At 39.0% G+C, this 9,572-nt stretch overlaps 1 protein-coding gene across 1 annotated transcript in view; it reads right to left on the reverse strand.

Annotated features, from left to right (window-relative positions):
* GYG1 (glycogenin 1) overlaps window positions 1–9,572 on the reverse strand; it is a 111,883-nt gene that overhangs the window by 21,109 nt on the left and 81,202 nt on the right. The window contains exons 11-13 of the mRNA XM_012724766.1: window positions 7,995–8,130; window positions 6,121–6,295; window positions 5,668–5,830 (exon numbers count right to left, since the gene is read on the reverse strand). Of these exons, the coding sequence (XP_012580220.1) occupies window positions 5,668–5,830; window positions 6,121–6,295; window positions 7,995–8,130 (474 nt within the window). The remainder of the gene's footprint in view (window positions 1–5,667; window positions 5,831–6,120; window positions 6,296–7,994; window positions 8,131–9,572) is intronic.

Genomic DNA, 9,572 nt, shown 5'->3' on the forward strand with positions numbered 1-9,572 from the left:
GATTTTAGGTGCTGTGGTTCCAGGGAGTAGACTGGCAGTTCTAGAAAAAATGTAAGCCTCTGTTTCCTCATATGTGAAATGAGGAATATATTAGCTGTCTCTCCATTCAGTGGAATAAATTTTGCGTAATTCATCTGGTGAAATGAGGAATATATTAACTGCTCTCTCCATTCAGTGGAATAAATTTTATGTAATTTATCTGTAATACCAGCAGCATAATAGATATTTTCCTCTATCTTATTATCTTTCTCAGGATACCTTTTTATTATAATTAGGAAAGGACTCAGCCTGAGTTCCAAAAGACTGTGGTTTAGATCTGGCTCTGTCACCAGCTCAGAGACACTGAGCAGGCTGCTTTCTGGGCAGTAAGGATAGAAGGTTCCTAGTACCAGCTACATAGAGGGCCCTCATAACGAATACATTGAGTATGAGAATAACTAACAAGATTGTTGAGCATAATTTAAAAAGTAAGGAAAATGACCAGTATAAGGGGCTGGCTACATGTAACACTTTCGTCACTTCCTCCTCTAGTTCTCTTATTCTTGATGATCTTCGCTGGTTGTAAGCTACAAACGACCAGCCAGCCTAGTTAAAAAAAAAAAAAAAAACAACAAAAAAACACTCATGGGTAAATTACATAAAAATAGCTCTCAAGAAAGGGCTTATGTGTGCTCCTTTAACTTGCTATTATGTTTTCTGATTTCTGCTTTTCACATGTACTAATTTAAAGTACTTACTATCCAAACTACCAATATGAATGCTATGCAAGGGGACAGAGTAATTTTCAAAGTAGTCGATACACTATTCTGAGGTCCACAAGAAGCTTAGTGTTGGGCAACTATCAAGTCAGGGAACCAAATGAGGCATACTCAAATTCTGAGTTCTTCTGGATTTTTTAAACCAAAGGAAAAGAGAGTTATTTTGAAATTAACTCTCTCTCTCTCTCATTCCATTTTTTGGCAGTTCAAGCTTGAAGCCTAACTACAAAGATTAAGAAGGTGGCACAGAGGTCAATTTATACTTAGTAGAAAGTAGCACAAAATCTTTTCTGTTAAAAATCATTTAAAAACTTTAGTATGCTCTTCTTCTTTACTAAATCTATAAGCACAAGAAACAGATCTTAAAATTCAGAGTCTTGGCCCTCCCTGGTGGCGCAGCGAGTTAAAGCACAGCACTGAGAAGCTAAAGCCACTTCCGCATGAGTTCGATCCCCGATCCCCGCGTGCCCCAGAGGAGACCACATGGTGTGACAGACCTCTCTTGACCCGCCCTCTGCTCCCCTCAGCAGTGTACTTCATTGATCTGTCTGTTCTGCTCCCTGTTCTGTCTCTGGTGAAGCCTCTCACTGCTCCTGCACCTCTGGCCTGTAACCCAGTTCTGTATGCATAAATAAATAAATCTTTAAAAAAAAAATTCAGAGTCTTAGCGACCATTTAGACTGTAGAACATGCAGGTAAAAGAACCTCTAGCATATCTCGGGTTCTGTGTAAGGTAAAACCATACATAACATTCTATCACCAATTTATTCTCTGAAAATTCAACAAAAAAGCAATATTAGGCTAATCAATAAAAAGATTAGAGTATTTATGTTATCCCAAGATTTAAAAAAAGGACACTCCAAACTGGAAAACATGAGTTTCTCTTTCTGACTTTGGTCTATGAAACAAACATATATAGATGAAATTTAACAGACAGCAATTCATAAACACTAAGTTCATTTTCAACTGTACAAACACCCTTAATTTACTTTAAAGTCACAGGGGAAAATTAACTTCAACTTGCATTCAGATTTATTTCTTCAAATCAAGAGCAAGTATACCAACTTCCTAGATGACTGTGTGAGACAAAGCTGCTGATTATTGCCTAGGCATGACCTCTCTCTTGCCTTCTCACTGCTTGTAAGTGCTTAACACTACTAGTTATATTCTATAAAATGTTAGCATAGGCCTATTTCATTAACAGCATTGTTCAACTTTCAGGAAACATGTAACTTCAGTTGTGAAGTAAGCCAAGATCATTTGCAAACACAGACAACAGTACAGGAACTTAGTCATTTCACTATGAGAAAACTGCCAACAGTGTTGAATTAGGAATACAGTTATTAATTCTAAATTACAATACTCTACATAGGTTGGAAAAAAAGAAATATGAAGATACCTGCAGGGTTTGCCATATTAGGATTAGTTTCTTGGCTAGAGATAGGAAGAAGACAGGAGCAGACTGCAATAGAGGACTGATGATTAGAAGTATGACAGCCACATTCTTTCACATTAGAAGGGTTGCAAAAGCAGCTGCAAATGATTAGCCATCAGCAGTCTGTGTAGCTTGTCAGTGGACACCAGGCCCCATCAGTTTTTGTTGAATGTACATAAGAGATTAAACAGATTTGCAAGACACTCAGACTGAAATACAATCTTTGCAAACTGGTTTTCTTTAAGGTCAGCCTAAAGAAAGCAGGAACGTAAGCCTCCTTCCACAGTAGAACCAAGGGGTGGAGTGAGGTGAATGGAAACCTGTGGACATTATAAATGTATGGCATAGCGAAAGAAAGACATCTACCAATGTTCATCTTTGTGCCTATGACATAACCCTTAGACAAAATTGGGTGCTGTACTGAAAACTGAGGTAAAGCAAAGGCACTGCCAACAGAAAAGAATGTAGCTCATGAATACTATTTTGTCAATATTAACCATAACCCCAATAAATATGCCACACAGGTGCTGATTCAGTAAAATAGCATACACTCCCCAACAGAAGGCTCTACAGAAGGGAGCAAGTATTCTTTGATGAGTGAAGCTTATCACACTTCAGGTAAACTCCTCTGTTGTATTTAAACAATATATTGAAAATAATTATAAATTCCCATCTCCATACTTGAAGTCTGAATTTCTTTAGTTAAGCATTTCTATTAACAGAGAAAATTCAATTCATCGCCACCAACGAGCCAGTAAATAGAATACCTTACAGAAAGGCCAGCTTCTGGAAACCCTGCTGCTGAATAATGAAATGTGCTAGCAGGCATGGAGAAAATCTCTCAGTGGTTTCAGATTCTGGCTGAAAAAGCAGAAAGTGTTTTCTAGTTGAGCACTTTTCATACATTCTTGCTTTGTAACAATGAATTCATCAACTCCCTAGTCCCTCTAGATTCTAGAACAAGGTAGGAAGTCCAGGTTGGTCTCCAGCAGTTAATTCGTCAGTTTTACATTAAAAAACTAGATAATTTACCATTCCACACTACTGTTTAGTACCTAAGTTCTTACCTTTCAACAATAAAATCATATTCTTCTAGATCAGAGACTAGATTTTCTTTCTTGATTGTAATCCTAGATCACAGGCAGCCAAGTATACTTTAAAATATGATTCTCTTACTGAAGTTGAGAATTTATAATGACTTTCTGGTAGGAGTATACTACTTCCTTAAAATGTGATGTGAGGAGATGAAGAAAGTTACATTTTGATGGGAAGATTAAGATGGGCAGTGGACTTTGGCTAAAAATACTTTCATATGAAAAGGTAACATACAAAGGCACTTAAGTATATGCAATATAGGAATATGTGTTTTGAACTCAAATACTAACAATTTTCAATCCGTATACATAAGGAAAATACAGGAACTAAAAATTAAGTCAGCAAAGTGAAGTTACATTTGACTTTGGTTGCAGTTAACACACACACATTGTTTCTTAAGTTTCCTTAAAATGTGTGTGTGTTTTAGTCAGATGCTATTATTCTGTATACAGATTCTAGTCTTGCACACCTTTTCAAGCATGCATTATGTGCATAGAGCAGAGCTTGATATTTTAAGCTGGGTGATTTTTTGTTTGGGGTGTGGGTGTCCTATACATTGTAGCATACTTTGGACCATCTCTGGCCTCTCTCTACTCCCTGGATGCCAGTAGTATCCTCACCAGTTCTGACAATCAGAAAGGTCTCCAGATGCTGCCAAATAGTGAGACAAATCACCCCAGTTTGAGGGCCCTCCCTGGTGGCTCAGCGGGTTAAAGCGCTGCACTAAGAAGCTAAAGTCACTTCCGCATGAGTTCGATTCCTGCCTGCCCCGGAAGTGATCCACATGGCGAGGCAGACCTCTCCTGACCCGCCCGCTGCTCCCCTCAGCGGTGTACTTCGTCGATCTGCCTGTTCTGTTCCCCACACTGTCTCTGGTGAATCCTCTCACCCTCTGCATCTCTGGCCTGTACCCCAGTTCTATGTGAATAAATAAAATCTTTAAAAAAAAAATCACCCCAGTTTGAAAGCTGCACATACAGACTAGAAACTAACCTAGTAGTGAAATAAGACTGAGTTTTAAACTTCTTATCCTTTTTGATGATATTTCAAATAGCTGCATATCCAAAATCTAAAGTCAAATGACAAAACAAAATTCAATTTCTGTGAATAGCAAAAGCAAAATCTTAATTTCACTGTTATATACTTAAAATTTTAGTTAAAGCTTCCACTCTTTTAACTCCAATAATCTGACAGCCTTAAATTTAAACTTTTCACTGAAAATTTAAATTTGGATTTTGATTTTGAACTTGTGTTTGGTACCCAGAGCTTCACCTTATATTAACCGAAAAAAGCTCTGTTCCTGCTGGTTTGAAAAAATCTACCCACAGTAAACCTTAGGTCTCTCTGCTTTTAGAGGAAGACAGGAAAGAAGCCCTTTGTGCTGAGGGGTATGTAGGTTGTGGAGCTCAGGGCTCTGACCTGCAGCCCCGTCCCTGACCTAGGGTTTTGCCACAAAGCCAAGCACCTGATAGTGAGTCACTGTGGAGAGGGGTGCTTCTTAGAATACGCCGAATACGCCCATTTTTCTAGATACAACTGCTTCATTTTCATACAAAAGAGCCATCAACATTAATTTTTCAAAGAATTGCTTTTGCATTTTACTAGTTTTGTCTTGTTTGTGAAGTTTATCTGTGCTTAAAAAAAGTGGCTTTTTGATTATCATTTCAGAGACTGGCCTGAAATGGAAGCATATCTACCAATCCATTTGACCAAAATTCTCTAAAGAATGAGGTCCTAAATCACACTAGTCCGGGTCTTTGTATATGTATCCATATACACATACACAACAGGTACACATACACATTATGAAAATGGATGCTGAATTCACCAATATTCTATTCTTTGGTCTTGCAATTCCACTCTTGCTGATATACAGCTTCACAGAGAATGAGAATTTAGACAATAATATTCATATAAATTTTCTATTGTCTCCTGAGGAAATGAGAGCCAAATTATCAGGTTATTTTCTCAAATTTCCATAGATACAACACTTGGTCTTTCTGTTAGCTTTTGCATTTAAGTTTGCTCAGGTTTAAAAATAACAGTTGTTAAAAACCTTTGCTTGGTCTAGTAGTCTTTCAAATCTTGAATTATCATGGTTCATTTATCATTATCTAATTTAGACACAAAAAGGCCAACTAAAGGCATTCATCATTCATCCTAGAATAGGTTAATCTCATGTACCTATAGAAAAAAAGCTAATGTTCACACATAAATATATGATAGTATCTCCAGAAAGTGTACACTTTAAAAATGCTTGCTACAACATAGGCACTGCTATCTTTCAGGCACTAGGAAACACAGCAACTATATCCCTGAGAACAACAGCCTCAAGAAATCACCGATAGTTTATCAGGTAGAAAGATAACAAATACATACCATCAAAACTACCTTGCTCAGAAGCAAGGTACAACAGCTGATTGTATGTTTCAACTGAAGGCTGAAAAACAAACACTCCAGAATTGAAGCAATCGGGCCATCCTGGGTCTGGTGCTGCTGACAACTCTTCTCTTTCAAAAAGATCATCAATATTTGCTAGCACCTGATACAGGGTATGGAAGAAAGGAAAGCATTATAGAAAAGTCCTGCTATAACAACTCTTCAAGTTCTTCCAAATTTATCAAACACAAAGATGCAATCTATAGCTGGTCATAATTACTCAGATGACACTCTAAGGTAGCCTGGAACTGCTTTCCTCATCACCTAACACTATGTACAATGGTTTTATCTGAACTTTTATCTGAACACTACTGTTAAATATTAGTGTTCTTCAAATGTCTAACTGGCCTTGATTACTGTACACATCTTTCCCATCATCAAAGCCACACTCACCAAAGTATCAGCATCCATGAACACACATTTTGAGTATTGTGTAAGTGACCAGCAATGAAGTTTAGTTAATGTGACACCCAACTCAGGCCTCTTCATTAAGGTTAGATGAGCAGAATCGCCACTGTCCAAGACATCTACCATGATGACTTCATCAAAGACGGTTTCTAAAACTTTTCTGTCAAAATAAAACCCAAAAAATGGAGCTTAGTATCTTTTCAGAACAAGTGACCCAGCTAGCATATCCTTATGAGCCTATCCATCAACTATTAGCATTCGGTTACATGTATTCTCTTAAATACATCCTAATTTACTTTAGGAATATTGTGTTACATTGTATATGTTGTTAACATCATTAAAATAATAAGAACTGTTTATGATGAGACAGCACATTTGGATTAGAATGTTATTACAAAAAAGAAGTGTTCTATTTTTTATTGTACCACTAAACATCTATAAATTATGGAAAATTTGTGTGATTCACATTTGGTACAACTTTGCGACAGCCTATGTGTGTAACAATGATATTTGATCAGAGTTGAGTGTAACTACTGAGTATTTTTGTAAATGATGTCTATATAATATCTACAAAGCCCATAATAAATCATTTTTACTAAAGCAGTTGACAAAGAACTGATCAAAGAAGGTAAAAGATTCAGTGACTAGGTTGCCCTTTTTTACAATTTAATATAAACAGCATTTATTATGTGCTTAGCACTCCTGATACAATGACTCACTCTGGTTTGAAGTATAACACTTCATACCCCAAACTAACTAAGGACTTAATTTTAGAAAGTAATCTTGATGTTGGTTAAATGGTTAAGTTCAGCACAAGGAAAAAAAGTATGCTAGAGACAGATCATCATGGAACATGCAGAACAAAACTGGTATTACAATATCTATTCCCAAAGCTATACAAAAGTAATGTTCTAGTTCTTGTTCTCACAGCAAACTTGTTTGTTTTTTTTTTTTTTAAAGGAAATGGTTAGTGACACCTTACACCACAATAAATGAATGGGAGGGATATATGTGTCTTCTCACATACAGCCTCACAAATTGGCGATAAGGTTGAAGGCGTAGTCTTTTGACAGTTCCCTAAGTTACCGTTTAGGAACAAGGTTTTTTTGGTGTAATATATACATGCATATATAATGCCTCCTTTTCAGGGTCCTTGGCATGTGTTTACATTTTGGGGGGAAAAGTTACAAAACTGGAGTTTTCAATTCCTTAGATGGATAGGAGAATACAAAAATAAATACAATACAGAGCTGCTAAAGTGCCCAAATAGCTTTCAACTTAGTATCACAAACTAGGCAGATCATACAGCTCCTGCAAAATGGAATTCCATCAAATCAAACTGAACTAACAAATCAAGAGCTTGTGCCCTTCAAGTAGCTTTCCCAGTCTAAACCCTAGTTCAAAAAGCCCTTTGGCAAATATTTTAGTCTTTTAAATTGTAAATAAAATTGTCAACTGGAGAAAACTGCTACTTTCTTTCAAAGTCTCAAAGTTTCCCTTGACTGAAACAGGAAGCCAAGGAGCCCTGACCATTTTAGGAAAGGAGCATGAGAAATATGACCTCACACAGGGAGGTCTGGACTCTCTCACAGATCACCCTGAGAGAATTTGCCTAAGAAAGAGTCATTCTCTGCCTGGGATCAGTTAAAGCCCAGAACAGAACACCCCCTTCCTGAGGGGTTCTTGGTTTGAATATCTTCCAAAAGTTAGCAAGAGGCTTCAGGTCCAGAAAACCTCAACTCATCTTTCTCCACCCGGTTCTCAAACCCTGAAGAGAGTAAGGCCTCAATGTTAACTGGTGCCATGAACAGGAGTGAGGCACTGGAGCCCCACCAACCAGTAAGACCCAAGATCCTCACCTCATGGAGCCTGAGACCTGTGGGGTAGCAAGCACAACCAGCTTCCTGGTGGTTCTGTGCTGTTTGAGGGACGAGCCCAGGACCAGGGCCCCTTTGGCGTAGGCATCGTTTGTGGTCAGCGTCACAAAGGCCTGATCTTAATATAAAGAGAAAAAACACACTCACATATAATTCCTACCTCAAACATGCTGCCTCACTATCCTTTCAACCTGGCACTTGGCAAAGTTATCTCCTATGTGATCCCTGCATTCATAAAGGAACAACCCCTTGAGGGGTTGGGAGAAACCCAAGTACCCACTTAAAGAATGGTTTAAGACATACTTTAGCAGGAGTATCTTTGGCAATCTCCTAAAGACTGCCTGAGATAAATTCAACTGAAAGTTGGACATGCTTAACCTGTAATAAATGGTAGCTTAACACCCAGAGGGTGAGCCTCTGGCAATCAACAAGGGGTATGAAAAAAAAAATCAAGTACAATTTCTGTTTCTTCTACAAGACACCATAGACAGTATTTTCAGCCAAGTTTAAACCCAAGAGTCTCAAGTAAGACCATCTGAAAGCAGTGGCTATAAACTCCATTTTGGTGCTTATATTTCTGCCAGGCCTCATACCGTTACAACTGTTCCTCAACCTAAAGCAGCTTCACCTCCTCACAGTCTCTCAAGAGCCACTTTAAGTCTGTGCTCAAAGATCAACTCTCAGGGCCACTTCACAGGTTCTAATAAACCTTTTCTTTACAGAAGCAACTGTACCCCCTACCATGTACCCTAGGGTCCCCCAACAATCTTTATCCCTCATATATAAAAATAACCAATCTGATAATTACTTTGGAACAGAAGCAAACACATGGTTTTTTCTTCCCTGCGGAAGGAAGCCCCTTCCCAAGAGAAGAGCACTAACCCAGCCTTTACGATTTCTCCAGGCCTTCTCTGGACTGAGGCTGGGGCTTGTGCTATCCAGCTGACTGGCAGCCAAACATCCAGGATACTTAAGAGCAAGCTCTGGCAGGGGTCACTTGGGGATTGTTGCCCAACCAGAGCGTTGGGACACTCTGTCAAGTAGTCACTCTCTTTCTGTCTTAGGTTTCCTCATTCTCCCTTTGCTCAGGTTCCAACGTAGAGGCTGGAGGCATTGAGAAGTGAAAGGCCTTAAGAGTGGGTCAGAGGGCCGGCACGCCCCCCAACGCCCACCCCCCAGACTCTAACCTGAGGGACAGCTTCACACAGAAGCAGTTGGACGCTCTCCCAAGCCGGCCCACTCTTCAGTGGTGGAAAACCCTGTCAGTCACCCTCTAGGAACGTGCACAGCCCTGATACTTGCCACTTGACAGACCCACAACCTCTGCCTCTGCTTGTTCCTTCAGCCCCAGTAAAACGGCAACAAATTAATCAGCATGCCCCAAAGGTATTTAATCGGGGGTGTTATTTTAACTCGAAAGCTATTCAGTTCCAGGGATTCTCCGAAAAACATTTAATAAGGTAACATTCAAGGACTTCAGGAAGCAACAAGAATGACTTCCGAGATAAAGCAGGGGATCGGACAAAAAGCTCAGGGCCACTGGCTACAACACCTGCAGCC

Source organism: Condylura cristata, unplaced genomic scaffold, assembly GCF_000260355.1.
Source record: "Condylura cristata isolate star-nosed mole 26May11 unplaced genomic scaffold, ConCri1.0 scaffold00014, whole genome shotgun sequence".
In the NCBI taxonomy this organism is placed as follows: Eukaryota; Metazoa; Chordata; class Mammalia; order Eulipotyphla; family Talpidae; genus Condylura; species Condylura cristata.